Genomic DNA, 12,344 nt, shown 5'->3' on the forward strand with positions numbered 1-12,344 from the left:
CTGGAAGGGTTCCAAGCTCAGAAGCCTCAGTCATCCAGGAACTAGGATGCACCCACCACCTTCCCAGCACACTGATGTGTTCACCAGCTTGGAAGCTCCCTGAATCCCATACTTTTGGGATTTTTATGGAGGCTTCATCAGATAGGTGTGATTGACTATTAAGTCAATTTCTAACCCTTCTCCCACCTCTGGAGAATAGGGATAGGGCTGAAAATACCAAGCTTCTAATCACGGTTTGGTCTTTCTGGTGACCAGTGCTGATCTTACAGCCCACCAGAGTCATCTTATTGGAACAAAAGATACTTCCATCATCCAAGAAATTCCAAGGGTCTTAGGAGCTCTGTGTCAGGAACTGGGGTCCAAGACTAAATGTTAGAAGGAACTGGGAGCAGAGACATTCTCTATGTAATCTTATTCTTATTTTTTTTTTGCAAGTAAATATAGAGAATTGTAGCCAAGATCAGCTTACCTGAAGCGGAAGCCAGTAGTGCCCAGAACAGGTAGGAACAAGCACCTTAAATGGTAATTTGGTGAATTGTTGGAGGCTGAGTGAAGATTAGCCAAGAACTGGTAGGAACAAACACCTTAAATGGTAATTTGATGAATTGTTGGAGGCTGAGTGAAGATTAGGTGAGAATAGGACGTTCCTGGGGTCAATAGTATTAGAGGGGTCAGAAGCAGGTGCATGTAACTGGCAGAGGGCAAAAGCTATGGGCATGGAAGGATACATCTACTGCTTGACAACGAGGAATGAAAACGAGGGCAAGAGGGAAGAGATCCTCTGATCTCTCTCCTTTTCCACCTTTGCGTCTATTGTTGCTCTTTCCTATTGGATTGGTCAGACCCAATTGGAAGCCAACCACGAAAGCGGGGAATTGGTGATACAGTCCACAGCGGTCAGCCTCCCCTGGAAAGGGTATAGTAGGAAAATAAAGAACAAAACCAGCACAAGACCTGTCTACAATAGAGTTCGAGATGATACAACTACTTTTCCTTTTAAACAAAAGTTCCTTTTAGGGGAGCCTGGGTGGCTCAGTCGGTTGAGCGTCCGACTTCAGCTCAGGTCATGGTCTTGCAGTTCATGAGTTCGAGCCCCGTGTCGGGCTCTGTGCTAACAAACAGCTCAGAGCCTGGAGCCTGCTTCAGATTCATTCTCTCTCTCTCTCTCTCTCTCTCTCTCTCTCTCCCCCTCCCCTGCTCATGCTCTGCCTCTCTCTGCCTCTCAAAAATAAATAAATGTTAAAAAAAGTTTTTAAAAAAATTTGTAAAAAAAATCCCTTTTGTTTTATTCTGATCTCCTTCCATTTTCATACCCTTTTGAACATACCTTTTGAACATATTCCTAATAAAAACCCAAGTTTTCAAAAACAAGCATATTATGATGATTTTAGCAAATCATGTCCAGCTTAAGCTTTTAAAATATTCATACATCATCTGATATTGGTTATTCAGTATTTTGTAAACGTATTTCTACAACACTTAAGAACATTTATAACTTATAATGAATAGAAGCAAAGATTCCATCATATCATTACGTGAATGGTTATGTATGTTGTGGTCTTGTACATCTGAGCAAGACAGGAGAATTTATTGCCTGAGTTTTAGAAAGAATTTAAATGCAACTCTCATTGTATGAATTTGTCTTTACAGGGTGCGAAGGATCCTGAATAAACAGTACAATCATTTATCATGGATTTAGAAATATAATGTTCCAGATATAATTTTGATGTATGTAATATATGCAGATAAATATTTAATTGTATGAAAGTTTACAAAATGGATATGAAAAAGATTAAAGTACAAGAGTAAATGAACAAAGAATACAAATAATTAACACAAAATAAAATGCAAACATAGAAAGCTAGAACTCCACCATAAGTTTAAAAGTAAATTAAAACAATTTCAATGTTTTATCAGCAAATATGCTTATATATTTAATTAAGAAGTTATGTATACTATAATGATTCCACCCCTGTAAAAGAGTTAACTAAAGAAAGAATAAGTTGATTTTTTTTTTTTTTTTGGTGTGGAGAAAGTGTGGTGATTCTTTTATTCAATTTTATTCCATTTCTATATTTTTCTCCATTATGCAAATGTTCTTCAATGAGTATCACAATTTGTTTTAAGTTATATAACATATCACCAAAAAAAAAAAAAGGACATCAAGAATACTGCTTGGTATCCAAAAAATTTTCTGGTGATATTCAAAATGAAATAACTATTGCTTAAGGAAAAAAAATAAAATTACATGTAAAGCACACACATATTTTTTAAAATTTAGTAATAAAAATGATACATGCATGTGTGTATACAGATAGAAACACATGTACATATACATATGTAAGAGGGAAGTAATTTTAAAATAGCAGAAAATACAGTTGGCCCTTGAACTACATGGGTTTTAACTGTGCAGGCTTACTTACATATGGATTTTTTATCATACAGTACAGAATATGTATTTTTTCCTTATGACTTTCTTATAACATTGTCTTTTCTCTAGCTTACTTATTGCAAGAACACAGCATATAAAACATGACATACAAAATATGTGTTTCTGGTATTGGGAAGGCTTCCAGTCAACAGTAGGTTATTAGTGGTTAAGTTTTAGGGGAGTCAAAAGTTATATGCAGATTTTGACTACATAGGGGTTTGGCATCCCTAATCCCCATGTTGTTCAAGGATCAACTGTACACAGAAAACTGCTAATGAGCTGGTGAGAAATCAACACCTCCCATAATCACAAAATAACATATTAAAAAATTTTAAAATCTGAACAAATGCTGTGATGCCCCTATTTTCAAAAAGTATGTTTGAACTGCTTCTCCGATGTACGTGCTTGTTCATTTGTGAGTCCAAGGGACTCCTCACTCTGTGAATTTCAAAACAATTTCTGAAAAGTTTTCAGAGGAAGACTCTTGGCTTTTACTTGTGTTTTACGGCCAACCCATAAACCTCATGCATTCCAAATGGGCGTGTAGCATATTTCAGTAAGGGAATTTTTTAGTAAATGTCATATTTCAAAGTTATATGCCATGTTTGAAGTTATACTTCAGAAAAATTCCAAACTTGTGATCATATTTTCACAATACCTGGTACGTGGTCTTTAAGTAACTTTATCAATACTTTGTATTGGCTTTATCACAGATTTTCTATCATTCCTAAATTTAAGAGGAAGAATGATTTTGAAATTTATTTATTAACTAAACATACAAAACATACCTGATATTGATGTTAATGATTTTTAAAATTATACATACTGCCAATTATAACATATAATATAAGCTTATATGACACAAAGAATTAATAGGTTTGAGCTTTTAAGAGTCGTCTGAAGGAGAGAGGAGTTCCCATCTCATGGTTGTATCAATTTCTTCTTCAAAATTCCCCAGCTCCTGTTCCTTAGAAAGCTCTAAAAATACCTAAAAAGGAGACATAGCAGAAGGAAAAAGAATATCAAGTTGTTTATTGTCTTCCAAATTAATAAGAAATATAAATGGTACTAGCGTGTGAAATTTACAGGAATGATACAAAACCATCAAAGCTGACCCACCTTTTCCAATGTGCACTGGGAAAGGCTGTATTCTTCCAGGTTAAATTTATGTTTCACTGCGGGGGGTGGGTAAAAAAAAAAGACGAATAGCAGATGCTTACAATTTATTACTAAGAATTTTTTCAAAGGCATACAAAATAAAAATACACACGATTCAAATAAATAGAACATAAAGCTGAAAAAAAACGCTTGGTGAAAGAATGGCATCACTAAAAGTCATAGTGTTAAAATATAAATGCAAGTTAAGACTCTTAAGTACAGAGAACAAACTGAGGGTTATGGGGGTGGGGGGTAGGAGGGATGGGGAAAAGGGAGATGGGCATCGAGGAGGGCACTTGTTGGGATGAGCCCTGGGTGTTGTACGTAAGCGATGAATCACGGGAATCTACTCCTGAAGCCAAGACTACACTGTATGTTAGGTAATTTGACAATAAATAAATTTTTACAAATGCAAATTAAATTAATCTTGATAGTAGAGTTTTCTCATATTACATTTTGATATGGTTTATTACTTAGTATATATGTCTCGGGAGACGTATGAATTCCTTGAGGAACTACATAATTGATTGGTACATTCTTACACAGAAGGAAGATTTCAATCCTATCCCTTCCACTTTGAAAGGACCCAATACTTCCGTGTCACTGTCTTCAGCCAGTTTATCTGCTGTACCAAGCTCTCTGCTGGGCGTCCCCACCGGGAAATCCTCGTGAGACTGGTCATCGAATTTACATATTCAAGTGTTCACAGTTCACTACTCACCCAGTGAGAATCTTCTGTGTGTGAGCCACCCTTGGAACCATAGGCAAAGGAGGGGCGAAAACAAAACCCCTGCGTTCTAAGGGCAGGAGTATGGGCCTTAAATAAATAAGGACTTAAATATATAATAAATGATGATTACTACTAGGGAGAAAAGATAAATCGGGTAAAGGAAACAGGAAGTGCCAAGCACTCTTTTTTTTACAGGATGGCTGGGGCTGGCCATAGTTACCAGGTAAGAATTGAGCAGAAACTTGAAAGAAGTGAGAAAGCAAGGTGGGTAGTTAGGAAACAGAATTTCACGAAGCAGAATCAGCAAGTGCAAAGTCCTGAGGCAGGAGTGAGCAAGTCTGGTAGCATTTAGGAAGTACTGGGAAGTCAGGGTGTCCAGAGCAGAGGGAATAAACCTGGGATTCGTATTCTCTCAAACACGATGGGCCAGGTACGGGTCTAGACACTTGACAAACGAACTCATTTAATCTTCCCAATGACCCTGCCAGGTGGGCACTGATATTACCTCTCATTTCTAATTTTTTAAATGTTTATTTATTTTTTTAGAAAGAGAGAGAGAGAACAAGGGAGGGGCACAGTGAGGGAGACAGAGGATCCGAAGCAGGCTCTGGGCGCTGACAGCTGAGAACCCGATGGGGGTTTCGAACTCACGCACCGGGAGATCGTGACCTGAGCTGAAGCCCCACGCTCAACTGACTGAGCCTCCCGGGCTCCCTTACCCCTCATTTAGAGATGGGTCATCTTAGACCTGCAGAGATTCAGTGGCTTTACCAAGGTAGAGGGGCTGGCACAGGAGTTGGGGGTTTTCACCACGGTGCTGTGTGAGAAATTACTCCATGACAGTCTGCTGAAAGCCAATGAAGAGGAAGAACAGAGAATTTCCAGTGGCAAGAGGAGCCATGCACAATGCAGGGGACAGACTGAGCAAGAGACACGGACGGTTCATTCACTGTGACAGGAAGGCAGAACACACAGGCACAGAGGCAGGTCTCCTGATGGATGGGGGCAAGGTTTTCCGCTCAGGTCACATGATCTTATGGTGGGTGGGATGGGAGACTTGTGTCAGGCTCCAGGCTGACAGTGCAGAGCCTGCTTGGGATTCTCTCTCTCCCCCTCTTTCTGCCCCTCCCCTGCTCATGCTCTCTCTCTCTCTCTCAAAATAAACTTAAACAAAAGAAAAATATATTACACAATTATCTACCACGAAATTATTACCTAAGTCTGAACAGATTCTTCCAAAATTTTCTTTTATAAGGATAACTCTTACCTGCCTCTAATTTGTGAAAGGTCTGAGATAGAGGGTACACATCCGCCAAAGGTATCTTATAGGCCAAGAAGGATGAACACCTGGGAATATGAAAAATGTCATATTTGACGTTGAGTTTCAAGGGGAGAAGATGACCATCAAAATAAATACTGATATTAACATCAGTTTCCTCTGAAGAAAATAAAGATAATGCCAGTTAACATATGGCTTACGTATAGAACAAATAACATGACCGATGGAAAATCCTTAAAAGGTCTTTGGTGGCTGGCTGTTGGAGCAAATTCTCCTAGAAATAATGCAGCTTATCTGCATATATGCTCAGTGTATGTAAACCTATCTGTTATTGTTGTTGAACATGGGCATCTGAACTGATCCCTTTGCTTAGTTTAAATTAGGTTGCAATTAGGGGCGCCTGCGTGGCTCTGTCGGTTAAGCGCCGACTTTGGCTCAGGTCACGATCTTGCTGTTTGTGAGTTCAAGCCCCACGTCGGGCTCTGTACTGACAGCTCAGAGCCTAGACTAGCCCGCTTCGGATTCTGTGTCTCCCTCTCTCGCTGCTCCTTCCCTGCTCCTGCTCTGTCTCTGTCTCTCACAAATAAATAAACATTAAAAAAATTTTTAATTAGGTTTTAATTAATTAACTTAATATTTCATCTTTAACACTAGAAATCTAAGGGAAGGGGGATGTGACGTTCAGAGAGAGGGACGGACTAGGGAAAGTTCAAAAGGCTTGAACTATAAACTTCCCTGAGCTCTGAGGACAGGAAGAGCCGGAATGGATTCGGATTCGTGGCGTCTCGTTTCCACTTGCCACTTCCAGCTGCATGACTTCGTGCCTAGTCTCAGCTCATCCTCAAATGGCTGTCTGATGCCCCTGGCTGGCCCTAGAGCTGCTCACACCTGCAGGCCCGGCCCCTTTCAGCCCAGCCCTTCCTCTTCCAGCCTTGCCACCCATGGCCATCCCACCTAGATCAAAATCGCTTCTTGGAGTCGTAACACCAAGAGGCTGGAAACAGGACTGGGTTACTTGCCCTGGCACAGCCTTAGAGAGTTCCGTTATATTCATGCTGGGCTAAAATGGAAATAGCAGTTGCTATCCCTGCTTCTTTGGCATGCTCCTCCCTCCAAGGAGTTCCAAATTCAATTCTTGTCCCGCCTCCTCGCACCATCCCCCACCAACAGGCAGGCATACACAAACACACGCGGACGTACAGGTCCACACATGCGCCTTTCTGTTCTCCATTTTGAGGCGTGAAAACTCATTAGAGGGAGAATGTTTGATGATCTCGACTGCTGTTTGTTTCCTAGAGGGGCATTCACCCTAAATACGTTACATCTTTTAAACTGTAAATATTTACATCTTTTAAATATTTTCAGGGAGGTCTGTGGAAGGCGCATGGGGCCAACCGTGGTCCCGTGTGGGTTCCATGCAGGAGAAGTTCCTTTGCCCCAATTTTTCCAAGTCCTGTTCTGGGTTGGGGCCAGCCCTGGATGGCTGAGGAGGCTCATGCAAGGTGTCCTCAAGCCTTCCTAGGGGACACAGCTTCCTGGGTGGCTCTCCAACCTCTTACAATCTGGAGGAGTCTGTAAATCGGTTTTTGAGGTCCCTAACTGTTATTATGAAGTCAAATCATCCTGAAGTTCTCACAGAGCAGAAAAGAAACCACTTGAGTGGGTAAAGCCAACAGGTTTTTCCGTAATCAGAAGCTCCTTCACCTTTCTTGCTGTGCAGCCTGTGGGAAGAGCTTCAGAATCTCGGCTTGGACCCACGTCACCTGGGACGATTCCTTCACTTTCAGTTCTAGAACGTAATCCTTGCCAAGTTTGTTTTTCAGGTGTTGGATGGAGCCGATGCACCTATGGGCAAGAAGGAAAACATGTTGGAAAAAATGTTGCTCCTTAAATTTTTTACATTATTCCTTTTTTTTTAAATATTTATTTTTGAGAGAGAGGGGCAGAGAGAGTGGTAGAGAGAATCCCAAGCAGGCTCCTAGCTGTCAGCGCAGAGCCCAATATGGAGCTCGAACCCACGAACGGTGAGATCATGACCTGAGCTGAAGTCAGACACTCGACTGACTGAGTCACTCTTACATTATTTTCAAATTTCAGATGGAGGGAGAGGGGCATCCCTGAGCGAACTAAAGGAAAGAACTCTAGGCGCTCACAGCGATTCCGCCCTTTCTGTGGGGAATCTTGTTCTGAGGGTCAAGCACAGACTCCAGAAGGACACCCACCTCAGCCTTCCAGACACCATGATGGCGACGCGGTCACAAATGGCCTCTGCTTCAGCCAGGTAATGGGTGGTCAGCAGGGCCCCCTTCTCTGTGTTTTTAATGGCTGCCTGGATCATCTGCCTGAAGCACATCAAAAACTTACCATTAAAAAAAGGGTAGAAAAAAAGAGAGAAATGGAGGGAGAATTGTAGAAAGAAAATACAGTTTAGGAATCATTTTTATCAGCCAAGTTTCTAATTAAAAAAGCAGAAATGTGTATATCAATTAGGTGTCTGATAATACCAAGTGCTTAATATTTTTAACGCTTTGATATTAATATTTAATATTTTTAGGTATGCCAACGGTATTCTGGTTAAGTATTTTTTAACATTTATTTTTGAGAGACACAGAGAGACAGAGTATGAGCAGGGGAGGGGCAGAGAGAGAGGGAGACAAGAATCCGAAGCAGGCTCCGGGCTCTGAGCTGTCAGCACAGAGCCCGACGTGGGACTCGAGCTCACAAACCACCAGATCATGACCTGAGCCGCAGTCAGACGCTTCACCGACTGAGCCACCCAGGCGCCCTAAGGGTTTTTTTCTTTTTTTAATGTGAATACCACATGAAGATGATACAACATCAGAGAATCTATGTGTTAAATATTTATTTTCCCAATTATACCGATTATCTCCACTAGATTAGAAATGAGTGGATTTGGTGTCCCGAGATCAGTTTAAAAACACAACTTTTGCATAAAGGTTACACTCCTGGCTCTGAGGGTTATGATAATGCTCACCACATTTGCTGCTGCCCTCCTGGATCCATGCCCGTCGATGGTTCATCCAGAAGCAGGATAGGTGAATTTCCCAGGATGCTCAGCACAAAACACAACTGAAAAGCAGAGAGGCACCTTATTTCGCTGCTTCCATCATACCGGCCCTCAGAATAACATCACACATCACACGTACCTTTCGAGTGGCTCCGGCCGTCAATTTCTGCACCGGCACATTTAGCTGTTCGCGCAGGGTGAAAGTATCCACCAGCCTGATGGGAGAAGGATGAGAATATCAGCGCAAAAGAGGATGTTTGGAAAATGTGATCCCACAGAAGAGTAATAGCTTTTGGAGGGAAGCCTGGCACTGTTCTTCTGAAACTCGAACGATCGGAGAGAAGAACAGTTCGTTTTGGAACATGGAAGGCTTTTCATCTCTTAAAAAGTCCTGGAGGGTAACTAGAATTTCGAACTTGGAACTGAAACGGATGCTTATTCGTGATCATTCATTCATTTAACACCGTCCATCATTCTATGCATTTTTGTGTTTTTTAAAGATCCCTCAATCAAGGATGCAGGAAACAGCTCCCGTCCTCCCGTCCTCCAACCCTGCCCTACCACTGACACTCTCTGAAAAGGTGGAGGCGTCGCTTCTCCTCTCCATTCTTTATTAGTGAATTCAGCATCAGTGGTACAGCCTCCCTCCCTGCCTCGGGACCGAAAGGAACCAGATGACCTCGTTTTACCGTGAGATGGCAACAGTGGCGTCCCCTTTCCTCAGCCCTTTGATGGCAGTGAACACCTCCAGATGTTCCCTCACTGTCAGGCAGGGCCACAGCACGTTCTCCTGAGGACAGTACCCCAGGAAGCCCACCATGCTGTCTCCCCGATGACCCCAGCCTCTCAGCTCCACCTGAGAAAGTAAACCGGTTTTAGACCCACACGCCGCCTTTCCTCTCATCTCACGATTCCCCAAGACACCGACACAAAGCTAAAAAATACCGCAAGTTTTTGAGCATCGACAGACTATTATCAGATTGAAATCATAAAGCCTTTGTCTTTCTCTGTCTGACTTATTTCACTCATTTCACAGTACACCCTCTACGCCCAACCACGCTGTTGCAAATGATAGAGATGTTGAAATCATTATATTGTATGCCTGAAACTAATTTAACACTGTTAACTGCGCTTCAATAAAAAAGGGCTTGGGGGCGCCTGGGTGGCGCAGTCGGTTAAGCGTCCGACTTCAGCCAGGTCACGATCTCGCGGTCCGTGAGTTCGAGCCCCGCGTCAGGCTCTGGGCTGACGCTCAGAGCCTGGAGCCTGCTCCTGATTCTGTGTCTCCCTCTCTCTCTGCCCCTCCCCCGTTCATGCTCTGTCTCTCTCTCTGTCCCAAAAATAAATAAAACGTTGAAAAAAAAAATTTAAAAAGGGCTTAGTTAAAAAGATAAATAAACAGACAAAAATTAAAAAGCTAAACAAAATGAATACAATAGACATCGGTTCATACATTTCTTCTAGAAAACCATCGAAGCTGCTAAAAGTAGAGTCTCACGAAGATACAGCCTGCATTTATCACGAAATTTATAGTTTGGGAATAAAAAAATCATTCTTCCATTCTTTACTACCTCTCCAGCTGTGGGCTTTGCGATCCCAGAAATCATTCTAATAGATGAACTTTTACCGGCACCGTTAGGTCCTAGCAATCCCAAAATCTCACCTGAAAGAGAACCACTGATTATCAATCTGGGAAGTGAATCATCACAAACTCCACGCACGGCACTATTTTGAAATTGATCACATACATGCAATTCATGTCGCCAAACCATGTCCTTTAACTCCTATAATTATATGGAATAATAGTGAAAAGCTTGTGGGTTTGATGTCAATAAGTCTTTTGTCTCCCAGATTACTTTTTTCAGGGAAAAATGTGCCAGGTGCTTTTCGGTAGTAGGCACCAGATGTTCTGAGACCATGGCTGAGTGATCCCTAAACTTGGAAAGGCAGGGACGTTTTTGTCCATCCCGAATTCCCCCACCTGCATCCAAGCCACCATTGTCTTTCATCTGAACTGATATAAGGGCCCCTTAACTTGTCTGGCACCCATATTTACAAGCCAATAATAGCCAATGTGCAATTTTTTTGTGACACTTAAGTGCTAACAAAAAGCTGGCTAAAACCTCTCTGGTGGCATTCTACTAATTTGGTATAAAAATCTCAACCCGTGGCTGTATTTCGCAGAGTGGCATCTAGTCTGGCCCTGCTCCCGACTCGGACTTCCTCTCTCCCATCTGCGGCTGCATCACTAGTCTCTCCGTGCCTCGACTATTCCAAAGGCAACCCCAGGTCTGAGTCCCTGCCCGTGATGTTCTCTCTCCCTGGGTGCTCTTACCTCTTCCTGCTCGCATAACTGACACCTTCTTATCACCCAGGTCTTGGCTCAAACGTTACTGCTCTAGAAAGGTCTTCCCTAACCCTAAGTGAATGTAGCCCCAAGCTGCTCGTGCCATTTCACGTATCTGAATGCTCCACATAGAAATTGCTTGCTATGTGCTGGGGCGCCTGGGTGGCTCGGTCAGTTAAGCGGCAGACTTCGGCTCAGGTCATGACTTCATGGTTCATGAGGTCAAGCCCAGCGTTGGGCTCTGGGATGATAGCTTGGAGCCTGGTGCCTGCTTCAGATTCTGTATCTCCCTCTCTCTCTGCCCCTTCCTCCCCCCTCAAAATAAACATTAAAATATATATATATATATATATATATGAAAGAAATTGCTTTTGTGCTGACACTTTTCTTGATAAGTTAGTTTTGTTTTTTGATCCTCTCTTAGGATGTAAAATCTATGAGGATAGGGACTTGCCTATTTCTTTCATGATTATATTCCAGCACCCAAAGTAGTCCCTGGCATGCTTAAAAAATATATGTTGAATGAATGAATGAATGAATGAATGAATGCTTCAGCAAGTACAATGGTGCCTATAAGATAGATGTTCAGTGGGTACTTTTAAAATAATGGTGAATAAGCTTAAGTGATTCTGCCAAACCTTTTTTAACACAGAAGGAGATATTTCTCGCTGCTATTTTCTTCTTTCTCTTTGAGAAGCAACTTTTCTTCTGCCCTGCATACTCTTTGTGGAGACAGCTAGCAATTATGACAGGTTTCTGGAATAGAGGACAGTGTGATTTTCCTCTTAAGCTTCAGAGATGTTATGTTCCTATGTTCTCACTGCTGGACTCTTTCTTACTCTATGTCATAAAACAAAGTATATTTCAGATTGACAGAAATCAAATCAATACCACTTGTTTCAAATGTAATGTGCATTCGTTGATGTCAACAATATTTCTTGCTTCTAAAATTAACACAGATAGCTTCGTGGAAACTGGCTCATTGCCTTCCCAGAAGTGCCCAAGCTCAGAGGCACGTCATAACATCTGTCTATCAGATAAAAGAGTAACCCTTTAAATCTGAATCCCTATTCAGCCTTTTAAAACAAATCTCACCTAAATTCCCCAACTTGGGAAATGTTTGGTTTTGAAATGATAGCTCTACCTATCAAAGCCCATTTTTCTCAAAAGGGGAATAAAACCGGGGCTCCTGGGCGGCTCAGTCGGTTGAGGGTCCGACTTTGGCTCAGGTCATGATCTCCTGGTTCCTGGGTTCGAGCCCCGCGTCGCGCTCTGTGCTGACAGCTCAGAGCCTGGAGCCTGTTTCAGATTCTGTGTCTCCCTCTCTCTCTGACCCTCCCCTGCTCATGCTCTGTCTCAAAAATAAATAAA

The 12,344-nt window shown here is 42.1% G+C and overlaps 1 protein-coding gene across 2 annotated transcripts in view; it reads right to left on the minus strand.

The window, feature by feature from the left end:
* Window positions 1-1,385: 1,385 nt before the first annotated feature.
* Window positions 1,386-12,344, minus strand: part of ABCA6 (ATP binding cassette subfamily A member 6) — a 60,645-nt gene continuing 49,686 nt past the window's right edge. The window contains exons 30-39 of one of the 2 annotated variants that reach the window (XM_045489554.1): window positions 11,612-11,729; window positions 10,198-10,289; window positions 9,316-9,482; window positions 8,766-8,841; window positions 8,594-8,688; window positions 7,821-7,940; window positions 7,303-7,443; window positions 5,587-5,666; window positions 3,551-3,606; window positions 1,386-3,419 (exon numbers count right to left, since the gene is read on the minus strand). In XM_045489554.1, coding sequence (XP_045345510.1) covers window positions 3,318-3,419; window positions 3,551-3,606; window positions 5,587-5,666; window positions 7,303-7,443; window positions 7,821-7,940; window positions 8,594-8,688; window positions 8,766-8,841; window positions 9,316-9,482; window positions 10,198-10,289; window positions 11,612-11,729 — 1,047 coding nt within the window. In that variant the 3' untranslated portion in view covers window positions 1,386-3,317. Of the gene's footprint in view, window positions 3,420-3,550; window positions 3,607-5,586; window positions 5,667-7,302; window positions 7,444-7,820; window positions 7,941-8,593; window positions 8,689-8,765; window positions 8,842-9,315; window positions 9,483-10,197; window positions 10,290-11,611; window positions 11,730-12,344 lie in introns of those variants that run through there. The other variant, XM_045489555.1, reaches the window with a different exon arrangement.

Source organism: Leopardus geoffroyi, chromosome E1 (assembly GCF_018350155.1).
Source record: "Leopardus geoffroyi isolate Oge1 chromosome E1, O.geoffroyi_Oge1_pat1.0, whole genome shotgun sequence".
NCBI classification, from domain to species: domain Eukaryota; kingdom Metazoa; phylum Chordata; class Mammalia; order Carnivora; family Felidae; genus Leopardus; species Leopardus geoffroyi.